Consider the following 26,961-nt stretch of genomic DNA (forward strand, 5'->3'; position numbering starts at 1 on the left):
GCAATATTATCTTCCTCAGGCCTCTCATATCTGCAGTCTCTAGTCTTTGGTCAAGTGTTTTACTTCTAACCCAGCTTTCAGATCCATAAGTTAAAATTGGTTTAAACACTGTCTTGTATAAAACTAATTTAGTGTTTTGGCTAATTTCTCTCTTATTCCATATAAATTTATTCAGTTGACTTCCTACCATACCAGCTTTGTTGATTCTGTTATCTATTTCCATATTTAACTTACCATCTTCACTAAACATCGTGCATAAGGAGCCGAAATGTTTTACTTGTTCAATAAGTTCTCCATTCACAATGCAGTTGATATTTTCAATGTTTCTGCCTATTTTCATTGCCTTTGTCTTTTTAATGCTGATGTTCATACCATATCTATTACAACAGTTATTCAATTTAGTCAGCGAATCTTGCAGACTTGTAGCGGATTTATTTAGAAGTATAGCATCATCCTCATAAAGCAAAGAGCTGACATTAACACCTCCAATTTTGATATCAGGTTTAATACCACTTTCTTTCATAATGTGATCCATATAGATAATTAATAAGAGAGGGGGATAATGTATACATCCTTGTCTGACACCAGATTTAACATTAAACCATTTTCCTGTACTTCCTTCAATTCTAACTGCTGACTTACAACTCAAATAAAGACTAAGTATTGCTTGATATAATGCCCCATTAACACCATATAACTGTAACGTTTGGAATAGTCTCTCTCTCTCTCTCTCTTGGCACCTTGTCATATGAGTTTTCCAAATCGACAAAACTTAAATACAGATCTTTGTTATATTCCCATGATTTCTCAACTATCTGTCTTAAAGTGAAAATCTGATCCTACCTCTATTTTGACCTGAATCCAGCTTGATCTTCACCAAGCTTCTCTTCCACAATCCTTCTCAACCGTTTTTCAAGTATACTTGCATATATGTTATCAGGAACACTCAGTAATGAAATGCCTCTATAATTCTCACATTCAGTTTTATTTCGCTTTTTTTTTTTATATATATGGGTACTATGAGAGCTCTACTTCAATTATCTGGAATTTGTCACTCTGTCAAGGCCTTCTGAACTATGCAGTGCAGCCACTGTACGACTTTTATACCTCCATACATAAGCATTTCTGGTCGAATATCATCTACTCCTGCTACCGTTTCACATTTCAGGCTGTTGATGGCTTTTTCTACTTCAAGTAGGATATGTATTCCTGACTGCATGCCTGGTCAGTGTTTTTTACCACTGTGTTTTTTTTTTTCATCACTGCTTGTTTCATTTAGCAATTTTTCAAAGGATATCTTTTTTCTCCTGTTTTCATGTCACCTTTATCGTCTCTAATTCCTTTTACAGCCCTCTTTCCTCAATTTCTGAGCTTCTTCAACAACCTCCAGAATATCTTGCTACCTTTTTGATATTTATTTTCTATGTTCTTGCCAAAGTCCTCCCATGACTTGTTTAGCCAGTTTACACAGTGTTTAGCTTTCTTACATTTGTCTCTCTATTCTCTAAGAGCACAAGCTGACTTATTTGTCAGGAACTTTTGATATGCTTTCTTCTTTTCCTTCACTGCCTCTTTAACTTCCTGTGTTCACCATGGAGTTCTGATTTTTCTATCCTTGCAGACAACCTCACCACATTCCTCTCTGGTTCAGTCAATCAGGGTTTTCTTCAAGGCTTGCCACTGAATCTCCAAGGTTTGGTTCCTGTTCTCAAACTCTTTCATTTTTCCTTCAATAATCTGTGTATTTTAGTCTACAGTTCACATCTGTGATCGTTTTAAAACTTTCTTACATGTCATTCTTTTCAATATGAAATTCAATTTTATCCTGCTCAAGACTATTGGAATAGTGATCAATTCCAATTTCAAATCCTCTGTACATTCTAGTGTCCTGCACCAGTGGGAAAACATCACTATCAACAATAACATAGTCAATGAGACTTTTCTTATTCCTTGGCTCTTCTCTCCATGTGAATTTGTGCACATTTTTATGTTGGAACATTGTATTAGTAATAACCATTCCATGTCCTGAGCAGAAATCCAACAGGCATTTGCCAGTACTATTAGATTTGCTCTTCTCTAAATTTTCCCAAAACATTTTTGTATTTTGACAATCACTTCCTACTCTTCTATTTAGATCCCCAACAAGGACCAACTTTTCTTTTTTCATTGTGTCAGTTGCTTTCTCTAAAGCCTCAAAAAATTTCACGTCTACCTTAGTTAAACCTTCTGTGGCATGATAAGCACAAAATAAGTCTCATTGTCCAGTTCCCCATTCTGATATTTGCCCACATCACTCTACTTGAGACTGCCTGCCATTCAAGAAGATTAGCCTCGCATTGAATACTATGGCTACTCCTTCTTTTCCTTGATTCTCATTGCCTGAATATAACAATTTGTATTTATTGTTCAGAAAGATCTCATCAGTTTTTGTCCTTTTTGTTTCAGTCACCCCTACTATGTCGATCTGGTACTTATCCAATTACTAAGCTAGCTCCATTTCTATGCCATTCATTCTTCTTATGTTGATACTCTGGTGATGTTGAGTTGGGGATAATTTTTAGGATTTGTTCTAGTAGCTGACTTTTCGCTTTTTTTTGTCAAAGGATTACTTGAAGGTTGAAAAACACACTAACAAGTAAAGATTAAGGACTTCTACTCCTGATCTTATCCCATTATATCCTTCTCCTTCCCCAAAAGTTTCTATCTTTCACCTCCCTCCCTCCCAAAGAATTCTCTGCTCATCCTTAAAAAAACTCAGGTTTAAAATTCACACACACCTCTTGCCTCACTGATAATTCTCCCACATCTGTCTCTCTACCTCACATTTCCAACCCCCCTTCCCTTCAATCATACTTTAACAGCAGATAAATATACATATATTGCCATACACCTACAAAGATATGTCCGAATTATTATTCTATATATTCTTCATATATATGTCTTTAAAACATCAGTAATGCCCAAAAAAACTGAGTAAAGAGCCAATGACATTATAAAAAAAAGGGTACTCAGAAACAAATATAGGTTAAATAGCCATAAAAATAATAAAGATAAGGAAATTATTATCCCTCTTTAATTTGGCTATAATTTGGCTGCATCTCAACTACCATGCACAGATTTCATCACCTAGGTTTTCTTGGCAACCAGGAATGGTAGAGAAGATTCAGAGATAAATGACTAAGCTGGTGATAGGCTGTGGTATGCTCCCTTTGAGAATAGGCTGAAGGTACATGGGTTACAAAAGTTTAGTTGATAGGCAAAAAAAAGAAAAGACATGATGGGAACTCATAAGATATTAATGCGGTTTTATAAACTTTATGCAAAGTAAAATTTTCAATATATGACCAATAGTCAGAGAACTAGAGATCATCCATGGAAGTTGTATAAGAATGTGGTTTGTAGAGGTGTGCAGGCTAAAATTTTTGCTTGGAGAGTGACAAATGAGTGGAAAGGATTGACTGAATTAGTTTTCCTTAAACTCATTCTCTATCAATGAATGAGTTTAAGGAAAAAGTATGATGGATTTTTGTGTGTGTATATCATCAGAGCAGGTCTCCTGCAATGAGTCTTAAGAACTTCATAGAAGTAGTTGCTAATTATCATAAACTTGTAGCACAAACATTGCAAAAAAGTCTAACCCCATAACATAGGATTAACACAAAACTTGATTAAATAAATTATGCTTATTAATTACACAAGAAGTTTTATTCTTGTTTAATCCTTAACCCATAAGCAAAATATATATAGGATTTGCACATGAAGTATCTTCTCGACTAAGATTCTTGTATAATATATAGAGACTGTTGACTTTATATCAGTTGCCTCAGTATATCCCATAATGCACAGCACACTTCCTTTCAGACATGTGTATTATTATGCATTATAGGAATAGTCACCACCAAGGAGTCCTTAGACTCGTCAAGAGGGGGGGGGTGACAAACAGCATGTCAAGAACTATTCAGCATTTGCACAGTATCTGTCATAGCTTTAAACTCGTTCACAGTCATGGCACCCATAACAAACTCTGGCAACTTATTCCACTCATTCACTACTCTCTAAGCGAAAAAAACCTAGTTCTAACACCCTTGCTAACTACACTCTTACTCAGTTACCATGGATGGCCCCTAGTTTCTCCCACCAACACACCTGTTCTGAAAAATTTCCTCTGAATTAATCTCGTGAAAACCTCTCAGTAATTTGTATGTCTCAATCATATCACTCTCCCCCCCCTTTCCACCTATCAACCAGGTTCTATACACATAAATCTTCAACCTGTTCTCGAAAAGTTCATTCCATAGACCTACTACCATCTTTTTCACTCACCTTTTGATCTTCTCCTCATCACCAAGAAATCCTGGTTCCCAGATCTATGGGCAATAGTCAAGATAGGGGTCTTATCAAAGCCCAGTAAAGAGGAACAATAACTTGCTTGTCTCTGCTCGTCAAAGTATTCTTCCATAACCAAATGATTTGATGAGCTGATTTATCCACTTTCCTCCAAACTTTAATTCCCTATTCACTAACACTCCCAAGTCTCTCGATTCATCAATTTCCTGAAGTACACTTCCACCAATGTCGTATACAGTTGGTAATCTTTTCATCCCAAAATGCATAACCTCTTACACTTTGCCATGTTAAACTGACATCCATTCTCCTTTGGCCAGTCATCTGCCAATCTATCCAAATCATCCTGTAAAATTTTGACATCATGTGTATTAACTATTGCTCTAACCCAGTGGTCTCCAAACCTTTCGCCGTGAGGGCCACATTGGATACTTCAGCACTGTTCAGTGGGCCGTAGTAATAAAAAACTCTAGAACTAGATATATGAGTTTTATTGAAAGCAGATAAAAACTGATTACAGAGTATGTGAGATTAAATTATCGTATATTAATGAAAATGAACACTATCAGCAAATGTTTGCTAGTCGTTAGTTTTTCACTGAATATACACCGACATATAACTTTTTTTTTTAATTTCGTATAACTTCGAGTTTTTTGTCAATGAATACAGATCGGGAAATTTTGTTTCTATTTCATTTTTTGCTCGTTAGTTCATTTTAACCGTGTTTTTACCGACTTTTTAAAATTTTTTTTGTTGATAAAAAAGTTTATTCGGATGTAACTTTTTTATTTCGTTTTGAATTCTTTAAAAATTTTTTTCTTCGTTAGTCCATTTTAACCGACCTTTTACAGTCAGAAAGACCGTAACTTGGATTACAGTTACTTTTTGCTATTCGGGAATATATTTTGAACACAATTTTAATTAATGCATTTGAAATCTATAAACACCCCATGTTTTTGTTTTTTTTTTGTAAATTCTTATTGAAAAATTAGTCCAATTGGCAGGCCGGATAAAATCATATCTCGTTTGGAGACCCCTGCTCTAACCCAAAGTTGCATCACTGGCAAATAACTAAACAGTTCCTCTCATATCCTTTCTTATATCGTTAATGAGCAAATTAAACAGTAGTGGTCCAAGAAGAGAACCCTGCGTCACTCCTCTAGTCACAGGCCTTCTTTTAGACTCTACTCCTGAATAAACTACTCTCTGATACCTCTCCATTAACCACTCTCCATCATCTCACCAACTCTATATCCATCCCCGTGTGCTGCAGTTTACTGATTAGAATTCCTAGTGGTATCCTGTCAAAGGCCTTTGCAAAGTCCAAGCAGTATCACTTAAAATCCATCACTTTTATCCAGCTCAGCTGTCACTGTATTATAAAATGTGAGCAAGTTACTCAGGCATGATCTACACTTCACAAATCATGATCGCCTACCCATACAGTATCCCATTTCCATCTATCCATTCCTGTATTTTGCTCTTGAGCAACTTCTCCAATACTTTCCATCTTGGAGAACTTTCCATCCTGGACCAACTTCCCCCTCTTTACATTCCCCCTCGAAACCAACCCAGAGCTGGGACTTAGATTAAACAATATGGTTAAGGGTACTGACAATTCCTTCACTGCTTCACATAAAATTCGAGCTGGTATACCATCCAATCCCACAGCTGTATTCACATTAAAGTTCTGTAATATGCTATTCACTTACATTTCATTTACCTTGGTTTTTGTATAAGCCACTGGCACTCTTATTCCTGCAATATCTGCAAATATCATCACCTGGATGATATACTTTTGCAAAGTGTTCACTTAGTAATTCTACTGTTTCAACTGATTCAGTTACCTCCCTACCATCAGCATTCCTTAAAATCATTCTGCCATATACATTCTTTCTTTTTTTTGCAGCATATCGAAAGAATTGTTTTGGGATTCTCTTTAGCCTGCATTCATAACTTCCTTTCTAATCTGCTTTTACTTTTCTTACCACACTAATTACCTTTCTGGCCTGCGCCTTGTACTGTTCATATGTCTGCAAGTCACCTTTCTCCTTAAATTCCCTCTGCAGTTATTTCTTTTTTTGCAGCTCCAGCTTGATGGTGTTATTCATCCATTTAACTGCCACTTGATTTACTCTCCTGACTCTAGTTATGCAGTCTGCCAAAAAATTCAATATCAACCCTACCAGCCCTTGCAGTTTTATATACTATGGCACTGATCTAAGTAATCTCCTAAGCTTGCCATACTTACCAGCCCTGTAATTCCACATGTACCCCATCTCAACTGAAAATTCCACACATTTAGCAAACTCCCAGGTCAAGACCATTTGATCATTCTCACCAATTTGTGGCAACGTGGTCATATTCGTTATAGACAAATTCTCAAATGCATTTACTAGATCAGGCACTTCTGGATCCCCCCACCCCCCTCCTAGTATATTCCATTACATGCTGTCTCAGGTAATTATCCCTTAGTAACTGCATAACATCCATTTCCTTCATCCCATGTGGCCTCTCCTCCTTCCAATCTATGTTATCATAGTCGAAGTCCCCCATAATAATTATCTGTCCTCCGCTCATTGAGTCTATTTGCCGATGCATACTATCTCCATCATCTTTTCCGTCTATAGCAGCATCCAACTGCATATTTTGTTCTGCTGGCATTAATCTCACACTACATAGCCTCAAATGTGCTATTTTCACTATCCTGTGAAAATAGCACATTTGACAAACGGTCCTGCGGTTGAACTTCTACTCTCTTTGATTGCAATTCATTGGCTATCAGCAGTAACACTTCTCTCCTATTGTTTAGAGCACACTATACCCCTTCACATTTTATCCCACTAACTATATCATCTTCTGTTATCCATGTCTCACTAATGCCAATAATCTTTGGCCAGGATGAGCCAACCAATGCCAAACATTCCTCCTGTTTATTCCGAATGCTTCTGGCATTAGTGTACATAAAGTACAAAAGCCCCTTATGCCCATTGCTATCCTGATGACCATTCTGGTTTGATACCACTGGTAACAAACCAGAATGGGATAGTTAATATAAAGCAGTCCCATTCTGGTTTGTTACCAATGGTACTAACTTAGGCATATTATACACATTCTTACACTCAACAGCTTCACTGATGTCTGCATATCCACTCAACAGTCCCCCCCCCACACACACACACAAAAAAAGCTGTAATAGTTTCCCTGATTCTGCACATTCACTTTCACTTCATTCAGCAACACGTTTTCCGGTCTCTGAATGCCATTTCCATTCAGATGCAACCCATCTTCCTTATATAAGTCCTTTCACCCATCAACGTCACTCCACATCACTCCTCCTGCATAACTTACACATTGAGTCATTCACTATTATGGCCCTTCTTCTCATTCCTACTCTGTCATGCCAAAGCAATAGACTCACTATCTTCACTCTCTCAAGCTTTTGTTTTGCTACTTGCAGTAATTCTTTCATGTCCTCTCTCTCTCTCTCTCATACCATACTTTTCTCCTTTTAAGTCATTTGTTCCAGCCACCATGATCATAGCCTCGCTAACATCATTAATATTCTCACTAGGAAAGCACGATTTTGTCAAACTCTCATTGATCACACCTTTTACAATTGAATCACCATATAACACTTGCTCCTTAATTTTTCTTTCTCTCTTGGTCAAGCCCAATTTTGTTATCTCGCACTTCTTTCTTTCTGTTATCAGCTGATTCACTCATCAGACATTTTTGCAATCACTCCAGCTCCCCCTTCGCCATCACTCCAGGCAACTGAGCTATCTCTTCATTGCAGCCAACTCTTCATTCTTTACATCAAACTATTCTTTCATTCAACACTTTTCCTTTCAATCGTGTCACATTTAATCTCAATGCTATCTGGCATTATATCAGTTTTCAATCGTATTCTGAGTTCCATCCACTACTTCAATCTCATGACCTGAGACACACTTTTGATCCTCACACTCATGGCATTTGTGGCATAAGTTCCCACCACTATCGCCTTCAAACCAAATTCCAGCTGCCTTCGGTAATGCATACATTTTGCATTCATTTCACTACACAAAGTCCCTTTGATTAAATTCTTTAGACAATGACTTGGGTGCCATTGTTCTGCTTCACATTGATGCCATGTGCTATGGTACATATCTTACCCTAAAAAATTAACAATATTTAAAACAATTTTTAACCTAAACTAATTAACTTCACTAATTCTAATTCTGATAACTCAGTCTAATTCTAACACAATTTTTAACTGATAATGTTATTTTTTTAAATAGCATTATCAGTTATTTATTTTCCAAATTATTTCCAAACACAGTCCTACCACCACCACCAGCTATCCTGCTTAATGATGTGGTATTGTATTGTTTATTTTGTTTTGATTATATTTTATATTTACTTAAATGCTTATGTTCTGGCTATAAAAAATCACTAGTTTTTAGTAAATTTCAGATATTTATTGAATTTCACGATCTTTACTTTTTTTTTCTACTCATAAACTGAGGTTTTCAACTCAGAAATCAAGCACTATTTTAAGGCATGATATCACTCAACATATAAGAACATAAGATGGGTATAGTAGTGTGTTTTCATGTCTTTTTTTTTTGAGTCATTAAAGTAGCCATGAACATAATTGCAAGAGAGGAGACTTGCTGCTTCCTTCTAATTTTCAAAAGTAAGTTACAACTAAACATGCCTGCTCTCTTTTGAGCATAAAATGTTTTAAGGGATTTATTTATTGTTTAATAATTTTGGCTTTTTTTTTATACATTATTTAAAACAAGAGGAAGAAATGTACTGTTAAGTTATTAGTGTGTGCTGTCAGTATTATAAGGTATAATGGTGCAGGACCTTATTATCATTAATATTTTACTACTTTTAAAAGTGATTTATTCAGAATGAAGGTGTGTACTAGTGGATCAGCAATCCAGATGTGTAGTTGTTATTACAGCAATTACATGGTAGATTTCAGCACTGTGGAAATTTCTTATTAGGCTATGTTGTTTAAGTTACACTGCTGATAAGGTTTATGATTTAACATTTTAGTATTTGAAATCTTCATTGCACTTTTCATGATTTGAATTTTAATATTATGGTTATTGTTGAAAGAAATTGTTCTTTGAATATTCATATACATTATGAGTGGTTGTCTTTAATATTCGATAATTACTTTTCAATTCTTTTAAAGGGCGCGTGGAATTCTATACAGGAAAGATAGTGCTGTTGGTGGTTTCTTTTCTCAGATTGGCCAGTTATATACAGTTCATCACATATGGGGTAAGTTTGAGCTTTGTTACCTCAGCTGCTTTTAACAATTATACTTTAATTTAATATATTACATATGTCTCAGGCAACCATCTAGATTTATTATTATTATTACTATTATTACGGGCAACTCCAGGGAGTCATTAGACTCATCGAGGGAGGCCCCAAATCATATTCATCACAACTATCTGACATTCATACAGTATCTATCATACCTCGCCTTAAACTCATTCACTGTCACAGCATCCACTACAGACTCAGGGAGCGCATTCCACTCATTCACTACTCTAAAAGTAAAGAACCCAGCTCTAACACCTTTACTAACCACACTTTTGCCCAGTTTCCATGGATGTCCCCTAGTCCTCCCACAACCAGCCCTGTTCTCAAAAATATCTTCTGAATTAATTTTATAGAAACCCTTCAGTAATTTGAATGTCTCAATCATATCTCCCCTCCTCCGCCTATCAACCAATTTTTGCAACCCACAAATCCTCAACCTGTTCTCATACGGTTCATTCCACAGACCTGCTATCATCTTGGTCACTCGCCTCTGGATCCTCTCCACATCCTCCCCATCAAGAAGAAACCTAGGTGACCAAATCTGAGCACAGTAGTCTAGATGGGGTCTTATCAAGGCTCGATAGAGAGGAACAATAACCTGCTTGTCTCTGCTTGTCAACGTATTCTTCAGCAACCAAGTGATTTGATGAACTGTTTTGGTCACTTTTGCAATGTGTCCCCTAAATTTCAATTCCCTATCCACCAACACTCCTAAATCTCGTGCCTCATCAATTTCCTGGAGCAGGGTTCCACCAATGCAGTAAACTGCCTCCAATCTTTTCACCCCAAAATGCATAACCTTACATTTTGCCACATTAAACTGACATCCATTCTCCTTAGCCCAGACCTCCAATCTATCCAAATCATCCTGCAAAATTTTGACGTCATCTGCATTCACTATTGCCCTACCCAACTTTGCATCATCCGCAAACAAATGAACTGTTCCTCTCAGATCATTTCCTATATCATTTATGAACAAATTAAACAGCATTGGTCCAAGAACAGATCCTTGTGGCACACCACTAGTCACAGGCCGTCTTGTGGACTCTACTCCCGAGTAAACCACTCTCTGATATCTCTCCGTCAACCACCCTCCTATCCATCTCACCAACCCTATGTCCATTCCCATATGCTGCAATTTACTGATTAGAATTCCATGTGGAATCCTGTCAAAGGCCTTGGCAAGGTCCAGTAGAATCACCGTAAACCCATTACCCTTATCCAGTTCAGCCGTCACTGTGTTATAATACGTGAGCAAGTTACTGAGGCATGACCTACCCTTCACAAAACCATGCTGTCCCCGATACAGTATCCCATTTTCTTCAATCCAATCTTGTATTTTCCTTTTGACTATTTTCTCTAAGACCTTGACAATGATTCCTGATATGCTAATCGGTCGGTAATTTACAACAGCAGTCTTGGAACCACCTTTATGCAGTGGAACTATTTTCCCCTCTTTCCACCCGCTCGGGACTAACCCAGACCCGAGACTCAAATTAAACAAAATGGTCAAGGGTACTGACAATTCTTTAGCTGCTTCTCGTACAACACGAGCTGGTATACCATCCAATCCCACAGATGTATTGACATTGAGGTTATGCAATAGACTACTCACCTCCACTTCATTAACCACAATTCCCGTATAATCTACTGGTTTATTCGTTTCTGCAATGTCACCACCTTGATGATATACTTTTGCAAAGTGCTCACTCAGTAACTCAACTATCTCAACTGATTCAGTTACCTCCCTACCATCGGCATTCTTTAAAATCAATCTGCCATGTACATTTTTCCTTTTACTTGCTACATATCTAAAAAACTGTTTAGGATTCTCTTTAGCCTGCATGGCCAATGTTCTTTCGTAATCCTTTTTTGCTTTTCTTACCACACTCGTCACCCTTCTGGCCTGCGCTTTATACCGTTCATGTGCCTGCCGGTCACCCTTCTCCTTAAATTCCCTCCATAGTTGTTTCTTTTTTTGCAACTCAAGCTTAATGGTGTTATTCATCCATTTAACCCCTACTTGATTTATTATTCGGACTCTAGGTATACAGTCAGCCATTGCTTCATGCAAGCACTTCTTAACTACCTCCCATGCACTATCAACTTCTAGTCCTTGCAGTTGTACATGCCATGGCACTGAACCAATCAAACTCCTAAGCTTGTCATACTTTCCCGCCCGATAATTCCACATGTACCCTGTCTTAATTGAAAATTCTACACCTTTAGCCACCTCCCAAGTTAAGACCCTATGATCACTCTCACCGATTGGTGGTAATGTGGTCATATTTGTTACAGCCAAATCCTCAGATGTAATTACTAGGTCAAGCACTCTCTGACCCCTAGTATTTTCTATTACATGCTGTCGCAGATAGTTATCCCTTAATAACCGCATAAAATCCAGTTCCTTCCTCCCATGTGTCCTCTTCTCACTCCAATCAATGCGACCATAGTTGAAATCTCCCATAATAATCACCCTCATTCCACCCATTTCTTCTGTTTGCTTGTGCATACTGTCACCACCATCTTTTCCATCACCTGGTCTATAGCAGCACCCAATTGTATATTTAGTTCTGCTAGCCACAATCTCACACCAAATGGCCTCAAATGTGCTCTTTTCTCTATCCTGCAATTCAACTTCTATTCTCCTTGGCTGGAGCTCATCAGCTATCATCAACAATACTCCTCCCCCCATTTTATTCTCTCTGTCATTCCTGAACACACTATACCCATCACATTCAATCCCACTAGTTATATCATCTACAGTCAGCCATGTTTCACTAATACCTATAACCTGTGGTCTGGAAGTGCCAACCATGGCCAAAAACTCTTCCTTTTTGTTCCTAATACTCCTAGTATTAGTGTACATGAATTTAAGACCCCCATTAGCCCCAACCCTACCTTGAAATATGATTTGACACTTGAAATAGATGCTCTCCTTTCAGCAGCAGCATTATACTTTGTCAGTCATCTTGCTAGCTCTCTTACGAGACAATTCTCTAAATGAAACTTGCATTATTCTTGGAAGATTTTCATGTTTTTTAGCATCATTTACAGATGCATTTTTCAAAAAAAAAAAAAAAAGAAGAAGAAGCTTACTTAAGAAATAGATTCATTCAGTGTAGTTATTCATTGGATTCATTTTCATTTATAGAAGCAATTCTTTAGCTCATTTTAATGGATTATTTTGAAATTTGGTATTTTGAGTTGCTATCAAATTAGTTAAATAATTTCAATTTTCATTTCATTAGATTCATTTGCACCTGCAAAATTTGCAAAACATTTCAAAATTATGTAAAGCACTCTACTCTGTCTGAATTGAAGTCAGTGAAATTTGGTGTTCTGGATCTATGTTAAATGTTTTAACCCAGTTAATAACTTGATCCAATTTTATTGACAAAATTTGACATAAAATGAAAATGATAGTAATTTTACTCTGACTGGAAAATTTAACAAAATTTATTATTCAAGAATTTAATTAAAATTTATCAAATCAATTTTGATTTCAGTTATCATTTTAGTGGCAAAATTGTGAAAAACTTTTGTTTTTCATAATTCATTCAGTTATGCTACAGTAATGTTATTATGAAATGTTTCATTTTAGGATGTCCCCCGTTAATTTCCTCATTTATGTTACTGTTTATGAACAGTTTGGGTTTTATGTAATGGTATACATGGGACAAAAGTTTTTCCTTTATAAATGTATTTATTTCTCATCAAGTAGTGTTATGTTACATTGATTTTCAAAATGTGGCAAGTGATTAACAATTGTTGTGGACTGTATAAATTAGTGTAAGTTATCACGTTTTCCTCCTCTTTCATTCCATAAAACCTCTGTTCATTGGAACAACTTTCTTCACACTACTTTTTTCTTTTTCCACAGAACTACAGTCTCCAGCTGCTTAAGAAACACATCAAGAGGTTACCTTTCTCGGTAATCATTTCCTAACAGTTATATCATGGTTTTTTGACTTCTCATGTGTAGTTGGTATATTAAAAAATGAAAAATTTAAAAAAAAGATGGAAGCTGGTGCTTATCTTAAGTGCATGTTTTGGCTTCAGCTTCTGTTAAAAGTAATATCTAAATAAGGTATTTATTCATCAAAGTGATAATTCATAATCCATTTTTCTGGTTTTGCATTATCACCTCGACGAATAGCTTACTTAGATTTTGTGGTAAGTGTAGAAAAGAGAATCTGTGAGTTACAATTGAAGCTAAACCTTTTCCTTTGAATATTTCATTGTCTGAAATATTGCTCTTTGTTCTCTTTACCGAAACACTGATGTTGTCATCGTGAAAGGCAGTGTTTTGATGGATGCCACAAAGTATAAATGCAAACTTAATGTTTTAATATGTGATAGATCAACATATAATATAATCAGAAGAGATCCTACCCAAAGCTAAATTAATAAATAAATAAATTATTGGACCAAACAGATGCTAACCTTATTGAAAAATTATGAGTTTATGCTGCTTATGTACCCCACAAGATGAAGCTGATCAAAGCCTTCTGGAAGTTCAACTGATAAAGTTAATCTCTGAAGAAGACGCCTCTGCTTTACTGATTTACATAAAATAGGAACATGGAATGTAAGAAGCATGTATCGAGTAAAACTGGAACTGGTAAAGAAAGAAATGAGAACTGAGGTTTAGATTTTAGGAATTCAGTGAACTGAGATGGAATGGTTCACTTTGATACCGATGATTTCATGATGTATTACTGTGGACATGAAACCTTCATAGAAATGGAGTAGCATTCATAGTTAGAAGAGAATACAGAAAATACATTTAGAGTTACAACCCAGTGTCCAATAGAATAATTCTAATCATAATCAAGACATATATCCAGTGAATATTATACTTATACAGGTATATGTACTCACTATAGAGTCAAGTGAAGATGAGGTAGAAGAATTTTTACAGCATCTTGCAACAAGTAGTATACAGTAATAATAAAACAGATTTTCTTTTGATATTAGGTGATTGGAATGCAAAAGTAGGTGAAAAAGGAAGCATCACTGGCAAATTTGGTTTAGGAGGTGAAGAATGAAACAGGAGAAAGGATGTTGGAGTTTTGTGTTTAGAACAGTAGCTTTATTGCAAACTTGCTTTCAACAACATAAAGAAGATTGTACACATGAACTTCACCTAATGGAGAATACAGAAATCAGATAGATTATATTTTTGCCAGCAGAAGGCGGAGGAGTGGTTATCCAAACAGCAAAAACACTACCTGGTGCAGACTGTAAGACATATCATGAATGATTGGTAGCTGAAGTTAAATTGAAATTAAAGGCTAAGAAGAAGCAAAAGGCTGGTATCAGATTTGATTTAAATCTAAATGAAGCAATTAAAGTAGAAGTTGGAAAGAAATTAAAATGCTTGGAGAAGACAGGAAGAGAATTAGAACTATGGGAAAAAACAAATATACAGTCATAGAAGTAGCAAAAAAAAACTAAATAACATAACAAAAAAGAAAGATTGTAAATGGTTGTCAGAAGAAGCTATTCAAATAGCAGAGGAAAGAGGGAAAATGAAACTTCAGATAACCAAAGAAAGGATTTAAAAAAATAAATGCAGATTTCCAAAGCTAGGCTAGTAAAGATAAGGAAAAACATCTAAATAAAAGGTGCAAGAAAATTAAAGAAAGCAATATTATAGGTAGAACAAGAAATCTGTTTAGAAAAATAAGTGATGTTACAGAGAAGTTTATCCCTAGGAGTTGCAAAAAAGTAATTCAGGAAAATATCTGATGAAAGAAGAGGCATTGAAAAAAAGATGGAAAGAGTATGTGGAGGATTTGTACAAGAAAGGTAATAATATGGAAGGAGAATTTGTTGAGGAATCCATAATATCAACAATGGAACAGCAGCCAAAAGGAAAAGCTGCTGATTGTGTGTCACTGAATTATTAAGAGCTGCTGGGGATGAAGTAGTGAATATATTGAAACCTGTTAATATATTTCAAACCTGTTAATTTATTAACAGGTTTGAAAGAAAATATACCAATTCCAAAAAAAATGAAATCCCAGAGATTGTGAGAATTATAAAACCATTATTTTAATTTCACATGCAAGTAAAATTATGCTGAAAGTGATCCAACAAAGGTTGGAGCCATTATGTGAATTGAGAAATGCCACAAGAACAGGCAGGCTTTAAGAGAGTAGAGGGATAGAACAAGAGAATTTTAGAAGGAAGTATTATTTGTTTTATTGATTTTAAGAAGGCTTTTGATTGTGTGGATCACAACATATTATGGATTGTAATGAGATCAGTGGGAATATCTGACCATCTAATTCTCTTGATAAGAGGCATATATATGACAACCAAGAAGCCCCTTCTTCTGGGACATATAATTACAGTATATGCCCCAAAAGAAGGAAGAAAAGAAAAAACAGGAGCTTTTTATGACGACTTATAACAAATAATACAAGAAATAAAACCAAACGAAAAATTAATTATAATTGGAGACTTAAATGCAAGAATAGGATATATACCAATAAATGGAATTATGCAAAGATTTAATGAAGAAACAATAATGAAGAAACATTGATACAATTCTATGCAAATAATAAGTTAAAAATAATGAATACATTTTATCAGCATAAAATAACTTTCGGAAACACAAGAGAACAAGAATCAATATTAGATTATATTATATGTAACAAAGTAATGCACCCATCGGAAATAGAAGATGTTTTAGTGTGTTAGCATCAGCAGAAATTTTAAGTGATCATAATCAGTTAATATGTAAACTAAGACTTTACAAGAAATGGGTGAAAATAAAATCTAAAGAAAACCAACACAAGCCGAAATAAAATTTAAATTGGAATTATTAAACGAAGAACGTATAAAAACATACTGCAATAGATTAAAACAAAATTTTCAAGATAACCCATTAAGCAGCAAACATTTAGAAGATAACTAGAAGATTTTTAAAAAAAATTAAACCGAAATAGCAACAGAAGTATTAGGGGTAAATAAAAAGAATAACAAAATCAAGAAGATGGACTCCATGGTTTAATTAACAAATAAAAATATTAACTAAAGAAAGAATAATAGCTACAAATGAAATCAGATAATTGGAACAAATATAAAGAAATAAGAAATAAAGTTAATCAAAACAAAATAGAAATCAAAAATCTATTTGCTTTCTGGGAATTTTAGGAATCATATACAAAAGAACTTGAACATGATTTCTATGGTATACAGCAACAAATGTGGAGATTTATTAATACACAAAAGAAGGAAGAAGCAGAATATGTCCCAATATTAAAAGTCGAAATAGAGGAATTAAAAAATTATTTTAAAAACCTTTATAACCAAACAGTTGAAATAAAAGTAGAACTAGGTAAACAAACAAATCAAGAAGAAGAAATAAATACAACAGACAAGAAAATTGAAATAACAGAAATTGAAAATACAATTAAAAAACTGAAAAATAGTAAATTACCAGGTCTAGATAATATCGATAATGAATTATTAAAAAAATGGTAAAGAAATTATAATTCAGAGTTAAAATATATTATACGGGGTGCTTAAGGGTCAAAGCTATATAACTGAGAGGAGACCTCCACATAGCCTTTAAAAGAATGCGGAGAACCGACCAGGACTTCTGGCCTAATGTCCAATCCTCACCTTCTCGTGGTGCACCCCCGTTGGATATCTAGTTGGATACTGAGCGAATGAGGATGGGCTGGAAATTTGATTTAGCCGATCAAATTGTATTCTTATTGGCTTAAACCAAAATACAAAATGATGGTACAACATGACCATCATTTTGTATTTTGGTCCTACAGAAGATTCTACTAAGAACCTTCTGTGGGACCATAGGCACAAATAAGTCTCATTGTCCAGTTCCCCATTCTGATATTTGTCCACATCACTCTACTTGAGACTGCCTGCCATTCAAGAAGATTAGCCTCGTATTTTGTGTTGAATACTATGGCTACTCCTTCTTTTCCTTGATTGTCATTTCCTGAATAGAACATTTTGTATTTATTACTAAGAAAGATCTCACCAGTTTTTGTCTTTTTTGTTTCAGTCATGCCTATTATGTCGATCTAGTACTTATCTAATTCCTCAGCTAGCTCCATTTCTTTGCCATTCAGGCTTCTTATGTTCATAGTACCGATCTTTAACTCTGGTGATGTTGAGTTTGGTCTTAAACCAAAATACAAAATGATGGTACAACATGATAAAATTTCATGCCAGTTGGGGTGTCACCCGGTTAAACAAGGCCCCCCCCCCCGTTGTTTTCGCCAGGGAACCAGGGCAAACAGCGAAAAGTCAGCTACTGGAACAAACCCTAAAACATACCCCAACTCAATATCACCAGAGTTGAAGATCAGTGCTATCAACATAACAAGACTGAATGGCAACGAAATGGAGCTAGCTGACGAATTACATAAGTACCAGATCGACATAATAGGGGTGAGTGAAACAAAAAAGACAAAAACTGCTGAGATTTTTTTGAGCAATAAATACAGAATGTTATATTCAGGCAATTACAATAGAGGAAAAGGAGTAGCCATAGTATTCAACACTAAATATGAGGCTAATCTTCTTGAATGGCAGACAGTCTCAAGTACAGTGATGTGGGCAAATATCAGAATGGGGAATTGGACAATGAGACTTATTTGTGCCTATGGTCCCACAGAAGATTCTACTAAGGTAGAAGTGGAGGAAGTTTTTGAGGATTTAGAGAAAGCAGAAAGCATCTGACACAATGAAAAAAGAAAAGATGGTCCTTGTTGGAGATCTAAATAGCAGAGTAGTAAATAATTGTCATACATACAAAAATATTTTGGGAAAATTTGGAGAAAACAGCAAAGCTAATAATAATGGCAATTACTTGTTGGAATTCTGCTCAGTACATGGACTAGTTATTACTAACACCATGTTCCAACATAAAAATGTGCCCAAATTCGCGTGGATAGAAGAAGCAAGTACTAAGAGAAGTCTCATTGAATATATTATTGTTGACAGTGATGTTTTCTCCCTGGTGCACCACACTAGAAGCGTACAGAGGATTTGAAATTGGAAGTGATCACTATTTAGTCTTGAGCAGGATAAAATTGAATTTCATATTGAAAAGAATAACATGTAAGAAAGTTTTAAAGAGAACAAAAGTTGAAGACTCTCAGATGTGAACTGTAGACTAAAATACACAAAGATTATTGAAGAAAAAAAGAAAGAGTTTGAGAACAGGAACCAAACCTTGGAGATTCAGTGGCAAGCGTTGAAGAAAACACTGATTGATTCAGCCAGTAAGGCATGTGGTGAGGTTGTCTGCAAGAATAGAAAAATCAGAACTCCATGGTGGACACAGGAAATTAAAAAGGCAGTGAAGGAAAAGAAGAAAGCATATCAAAAGTTCCTGGCAAATAATTCGGCTTGTGCTCTTAGAGAATACAGAGACAAATGTAAGAAAGCTAAACACTGTGTAAAACTGGCTAAACAAGTTGTGGGAAGACTTTGGCAAGAACATAGAAAATAAATACAAGAAGGCGGTGAAATATTCTAAAGGATGTTGAAGAAGCTTAGAAATTGAGGAAAGATTGCTGTAAAAGGAGTTAGACATAAAACAGGAGAAAAAGATATCCTTGAAATATGGAGTAATTACTTCAAAAAATTGCTAAATGAAACAATCAGTGTGATAGCACAGTGGAAAAAACACTCAACAGACATACAGTGAGGAATACATATCCATACTTGAAGTAGAAAATGCCATCAAAGGCTTGAAATGTAGAAAGGCAGCAGGAGTAGATGATATTTGACCAGAAATGCTGACGTATGGTGGTATAAGAATCTTACAGTGGCTGCACTGCATAGTTCAGAATCCCTGGACAGAGGGACGAATTCCCGATGATTGGAGTAGAGCTCTCATAGTACCCATATATAAAAAAGGAAATAAAACCGAATGTGAGAATTATAGAGGTATTTCCCTACTGAATGTTCGTGGCAAGATTTATGCAAGTATACTTGAGAAAGAAACGGTTGAGAAGAATTGTGGAAGAAAATTTGGTGAAGAACAAGCTGGATTCAGGCCAAATGGAGGCTGTAAGGATCAAATCTTCACTTTACGACTAATAGTTGTGAAAGAATTGGAATATAACAAAGATCTATATTTAAGTTTTGTCGATCGGGAAAAGGCATATGACAAGGTGGCAGGAGAGAAGCTGTTCGATACTCTACAGTTATATGGTGTCAATGGGACATTATATCAAGCAATACTTAGTCTTTATTTGAGTTGTAAGTTAGCAGTTAAAATTGAAGGAAGTACAGAAAAATGGTTTAATGTTAAATCTTGTGTGAGACAAGGATGTACATTATCCCTTCTGTTATTCGTTATCTATATGGATCACATTATGAAGTAAAGTGGTATTAAACATGATATCAAAATTGAAGATGTCAATGTCAGCTCTTTGTTTTATGCGGACGATGTTATACTTCTAAATAAATCTGCTTCAAGTTTGCAAGCTTCCTTGACTAAATTGAATAACTGTTGTAATAGATATGGTATGAAGGTAGCAATACAAAGACAATGAAAATTTGCAGAAATGTTTGAAAATGTCAACTGCATTGTGAACAGAGAACCTGTGGAACAAGTAAAAAACATTTCAGCTACTTAGTCATGATTTTTAGTCAAGAGATAGTAAATTTAATATGGAAATAGACAACAGAATCAACAAAGCTGGTATGGTAGGAAGTCAATTGTATAAATTCATATGGAATAAGAGAGAAATTAGTCAGAACACTAAATTAGCTGTATACAAGACAGTGTCCAAACCAGTTTTAACTTATGGATCTGAGAGCTGGGTCAGAAGTAAAACACTGGACCGCAGATATTGAGAGTCCTGAGAAAGATTAGAGGTATGAACAGATGGCATCAATGGCAATGTCATATTAAAAAATGAGGATATTAGTAAAGAACTTGACATTGTCAGCATCCAGGAATGTGTTAGCAGAACTAATCTAAGGTGGTATGGTCACTTAAATAGAATGGGCAAGGAAAGATTAGCAAAACAAGTGTTCTCTGCCAGGTTGGCAGGAAAATGACCCAGAGGAAGACCAAGATATAGGTGGATTGATACGGTACAAAGTTCCTTAGACGATAATAATGTAAGATCTGATAATGTTGGAGTGTTGACAAGTAACAGACTGATTTGGAGGTAAATTGTAGATAGGAAGTTAGTAATGATGTAAATTTTTCATGTAGAACAATCATATCCTGTACACCCCTTGCGGGTACATGGCAGGAATTTGATGATGATGAATATATTATACAACCAAATAACAAATTTGAAAAAGATTACAGTAGAATGGAAAAAAAGTATAACAATACATCATCATCATCATCAATTTCCTGCCGTGTACCCTCAAGGGGTGTACCGGATATGATAGTACTACATGAAAAATTTACATCATTACTAACTTCCTATCTACAATTTTCCTCCAAATCAGTCTGTTACTTGTCAAGACTCCAACATTATCAGATCTTATATTTCTATCATCTAAGGCAGTGCTTCCCAAACTTCTGGATATCAGGGCCCCCTTTGCAAAAATTAAAATATTTCACGGCCCCCCTCGAAAAAAAATCGTAATAGAGAGATATATTATTATAATATTTATTGTATTTATATTCAATGCAAAACTTACCCAGCGAATATTGCAAAAATCAAATGCATATATTACATTTTTTGCTTCTTACCGTTTGGTTCTGAAGACGATGCGGGCTGTTCTGATAAAATATGAAATACTGTCCTTTTTTGAGTCTGTTTCTGCTTCTGATTGTTCGCTGGAATTTTTTTTATTTTTTATCAGCCACTTATCCATCTCAGGGTTAATTTTTTTTAATGTAGAATAGATCAAATAATATCACCACTTACTGATACTGGCATACCACAGACTGATAACATGAAATTAGTGAATATTACCTGAATAAGGGAATCCCAGGACCAGGAACATTTTTCTCTTTTGTGACTTTTCTCCCTTTACGGTAATTAAGCCTAACGCAAAACAGACAGCAAAGGCAGGTTATTAAAACGTGCATATGATTGGTACGGTATTAACAAAAGATTGCATAACCGAAAGATAAAAGCATAGCTGACATGCTAACTCTCTTCAACCGAATTCCATATATGAAACTGCCATAACGTTCATTATATATATATTACTTAGTTTTAACACTTTTACGAATTTTAACACGTTCGGTTGAATTTTATTGCTGCCTTGGGAAATCAAACTCACACACATCTAATTAATAACAATAGTTTTTAGTTAGATACTGTGTTTTCAAATGCAACATATGGTTTTGTTTTAGTCTATACAGCATAGTTTCTGTATGAGGGGGACATGTGATTCATTAATTAGTGTGTTTTTATCCCAGTTGTCTCTAATTGCACTATTTGTTGAGAAATATATTACACAGACTCCTCATACATTATTCACTGGCATAATAAAAGTACTTGTTTTTATTGCCTCTGCAGTATAGTGGGAGGGCATGTTGTTTACTACTGCGGGCTAGTTACTGTCTCCCCACATGAATTTGTTTAAGCTTTTTTTTCACGTGTGAAGTATATGCGAAACTTTTATTGGTAACAGAAAACTAGCTCGGATGACAGTGATAATATAAAACAAGTTTTGATATGTATATAAAGTCAATATCAACAGTCCCTGATTACGAACACCTGATGAAAGGGACAGAAAGATTTGGAGCTTCCCTGGAGAGTATGCGAAGTAAATAAATTAACCACTGCTTTGAAATGAAACATATGAATAAGCAATATTTACTAATATTCATTAAGTGCTGAAATACACAGGAAGCAAAGTTAGTGAACCAACACCAATGTGTGAATTTTTCCATTAAAATATAAAAAATAAAAAAGAAATAATAAAAGTTAAATATGTTTCTTTTAAAATAAAAAAAATCTACTTAGTCTTAAAACATTTTAAATTTGTTTTAATTATTTCACGGCCCCCTCAACAAAACCTACGGCCCCCAAGGGGGCCGCAGCCCACAGTTTGGGAAGCGCTGGTCTAAGGCACTTTGTACCATATCAATCCACCTATATCTTGGTCTTCCTCTGGGTAATTTTCCTGCCAACCTGCAGAGAACACTTGTTTTGCTAATCTTTTCTCTCCCATTCTATTTAAGTGACCATACCACCTGAGATTCGCTCTGCTAATGCATTCCTGGATGCTGACAATGTTAAGTTCTTTCCTAATATCCTCGTTTTTAATATGATATTGCCATTGATGCCATCTGTTCATGCCTCTAATCTTTCTCAGGACTCTCATATCTGCAGTCTCTAGTCTTTGGTCAAGTGTTTTACTTCTGACCCAGCTCTCAGATCCATAAGTTAAAGCTGGTTTGAACACTGTCTTGTATACAGCTAATTTAGTGTTCCAACTAATTTCTTTCTTATTCCATATGAATTTATTCAATTGACTTCCCACCATACCAGCTTTGTTGATTCTGTTGTCTATTTCTATATTCAATTTACCATCTTCACTAAAAATCGTGCCTAAGTAGCTGAAATGTTTTACTTGTTCCACAGGTTCTCCATTCACAACACAGTTGACATTTTCAATGATTCTGCCTATTTTCATTGTCTTTGTCTTTTTATTGTTGACCTTCATACCATATCTATTACAACAGTTATTCAATTTAGTCAGAGAACCTTGCAGACTTGTAGCGGATTTATTTAGAAGTATAACATCATCTGCATAAAGCAAAGAGCTGACATTAACATCTCCAATGTTGATATCATGTTTAATACCACTTTCCTTCATAATGTGATCCATATAGATAATGAATAACAGAGGGGATAATGTACATCCTTGTCTCACATGAGATTTAACATTAAACCATCTTCCTGTACTTCCTTCAATTCTAACTGCTGACTTACAACTCAAATAAAGACTAGGTATTGCTTGATATAATGCCCCATTGACACCATATAACTTTAGCGTACTGAATAGCTTCTCTCTTGGCACATTGTCATATGCTTTTTCCAAATCGACAAAACTTAAATACAGATCTTTGTTATATTCCCATGCTTTCTCGACTATTTGTCCTAAAGTGAAAATCTGATCCTGACAGCCTCTATTTGGCCTGAATCCAGCTTGTTCTTCACCAAGCTTTTCTTCCACAATTCTTCTCAATCGTTTCTCAAGTATACTTGCATAGATCTTACCAGGAACTTAATAGGGAAATACCTCTGTAATTCTCACATTCAGTTTTATTTCCCTTTTTATATATGGGTACTATGAGAGCTCTACTCCAATCATCGGGAATTCGTCCCTCTGTCTAGGCTTTCTGAACTATGCAGTGCAGCCACTGTAAGACTTTTATACCACCATACTTCAGCATTTCTGGTCGAATATCATCCACTCCTGCTGCCTTTCCACATTTTAAGCCTTTGATGGCTTAAAATAAAAAATGATGATACAACATGACAAGTATAACAATACCAATATTTAAAAAAAGGAGATTTAAAATAAACAGAAAATTGTAGATGGATAAAGTTATTAAATGCCTCATTAAAAGTACTAACAAGAATCCTAAATAATGTAATAACAAAGGAAATTAATCTATTAGATGAACAACAAGGTTTCAGAGAAGTTAGATCATGTACAGATGCAGTATTCATAAACACACAGTTGATAGAGAAAACAATAGAATACAACAAGAAACTATTTAAATGCTTTATAGATCTGGAAAAAAGCATTGGACAGAATATTAATTCAAGATATAATAGAAATATTGCAGAGAAGAAAAGTATGAGAAACCATAATACAAATAATTAAAGAAATATATGATAACAATAGCTGTATAATAAAAACACAAGGAAAAATAATTAAAGAGATATAAATTAGTAATGGCATTAGACAAGGCGACTCTTTGAGTCCAAGAATATTCAATATAATAATGGATGAAATAATACAAAAAGTTAATAAAATACAAAATTCAGGAGTGAAAAGGAATAATGGAATAATAAGAACTATATGTTATGCGGACGATGTACAAGACAGAACAAGAGTTCATCACTGAAAGTTAGGTAAAAGTGGATAGCAAGGGCATGAGGGCTAGATTTTTTTGCTTGGAGGATGGTGAATGAATGGAATGGATCGCCTGAGTTAGTTGTGAGTGCTTTGTCTGTTAATGGTTTCAAGAAGAGGCATGATAGATATTGTGTTGATAGTTTGGATCTCCCATAATGATACTTAGGACTCCATGGAGGTGCGTGTGCAATAATAACAATCTTTGCCATACTTTCTCAGCCAGTTGCTACACTTCCCAGAAAATAGATAAAATACTACCCCCCCCCCCACCTCCCAAAACACCACTATTCCTACTTCATATACAGGTATCCAAAAATAATGACTTATAATGTGAGAACCACTTATTATATTTTTACAAATTAAAACTCGGTCGATGGGAATTCTCTCCAAGATTTGTGCTGCATATGTGCAAAAACAGCATAAGAATGGCTATTGTCTCAGTTGAAATGTGGTTGCCACAGCAGAAGGTGCAGTGTATGCTTTGATTAGCTAAATTTAAATCAGTTATGCAGGTTTGGTGGTGTGCACGACAGGAATGGAATGTGGATCCTCCCACATCAAAATCCATTCTTCAGTGGGATAAGACTCTAAGAGATGGAAAGTTTGGTTTCACAAACTGGGAAACACCCAAAAAAGTGGACTGATGAGAGTGTGGATTAATACATGCATCATTTTCTAGGATTAGATAAACTAGTAATGAACTGCAGATTCCTTGTTCAACAGTTCACAGCATTGAAAGTTTTTTCACTGGATTATACTATAAATTAAAGATGCCAAGAAATTATATTCTTGGTTTGATCCTTTATCCAAGTGTAAGCAAACAAAGTTTACACGTGAATTCACTTCATAACTGAGCTACTTATATATAGAGGCTAATTACTTCACATCACTTGCCCTAGTATCCTTATGGGAATGTATAATGCTATATATTACAGGAAGGACCACTACCCAAACCGGTTTCAACCTTTATTGAGGTCTTGTCGGTGGGAGCACTAAGGCAATTACTAAGTGAATATCAATTTCACTTGGTTATCAATAGCATAACCAAGTGAAAAAATTTCAACATCTATCTCTAATTCAGAGTTTGTTAGTAATTAGGTATGACACCTTTTAACTACTTGTATATGGAAATATGACTTCTGTATTACTTCAACTTTGGTATCACTCTGGGTCTGGCTCCCACTGACGAGACCTCAATAAAGGCTGAAACTTGTCTGGGTACTAACCCTTCCCACAATGCATAGCATTATACATGTCTGCAAGGATATGTGCTTTGCATTATGGGATAGGATACTAAGGCAATTGATGGGAAGTCATTAGCCTCTGTAAGTATCCCACATGCAAACTTTGTTTGCTTACACTTAGATAAAGGATCAAACCAAAATTATAATTTCTTGACATCTTTAATTTATAGTTCACAACATTTTTCACGAACATCTCGTTTGCGTGTGCACAAATTTTCAACTTTTCAACACCTTCAGCCAAAATGATCACTGCTTGAGGGCTGATCAGCCGTGTGGTTGTAGCAAAGCTTTTTAAAGAAGATGATAACTCCCTTTTTTCTGCTTGTGTGTTCTTCAATAATTATTATTATTACGTGACACCTCCAAGGAGTTTAAAGACTCATCATGGGGAGGACCACCTACTCTAGAACTCTTGGTCTCCACTGCTCAATCTACCAACTACGATGTACCGTAACTACACCAACACCATCTACTGTCCATCACTGCCACTAGTATTTTCACAGAAAATCACAAACATCCATGCCCATGGCAGGATTCGAACCTGCAGCCTTTTGGCTGGAGAGCAAATATGCTAACCAATCAGCCAACCAGGCCAGCAACTTGTCTGTTGTTATTCAGTGATTGTGAGAAATGTAACAGATGCATTTGGGCTACTAAGAATCCTCACCAAGTGATTGAAAATGAAAGGGATACACCAAAAGTAAAGTCTGGTTAGGAATGCACAAAAATGCCATCATTGGTTCATTTTTTTTTGTTTTTTTTTCATAGCGCCTACAGTGACAGGACACACACCTTGATATGCTGCAAATCTTTGCTGTTCCACAGTTTCCCCCAGTTTCATATTTTAGTAAGATGGTGCTCTACCACACTTCCTTCAAGATGCTACTACATTTTTGAACACATTTCCTGGATGTTGGATCGAAAGAGGAGGCCCAACTGCCTGGCTCTCTAGAGATGACTTCATTGAACTTTT

The 26,961-nt window shown here is 35.4% G+C and overlaps 1 protein-coding gene across 1 annotated transcript in view; it reads left to right on the forward strand.

The window, feature by feature from the left end:
• The window catches only part of LOC150109954 (protein NipSnap-like), a 162,882-nt gene that overhangs the window by 81,482 nt on the left and 54,439 nt on the right, over positions 1-26,961 (forward strand). Inside the window, exon 7 of the mRNA XM_090416040.1 lies at positions 9,539-9,627. Within this exon, the coding sequence (XP_090272166.1) occupies positions 9,539-9,627 (89 nt within the window). The remainder of the gene's footprint in view (positions 1-9,538; positions 9,628-26,961) is intronic.

Source organism: Typopeltis vanoorti, chromosome 1, assembly GCF_054136105.1.
Source record: "Typopeltis vanoorti isolate ZY-2024b chromosome 1, IOZ_Tvanoo_1.0, whole genome shotgun sequence".
Taxonomy (NCBI): domain Eukaryota; kingdom Metazoa; phylum Arthropoda; class Arachnida; order Uropygi; family Thelyphonidae; genus Typopeltis; species Typopeltis vanoorti.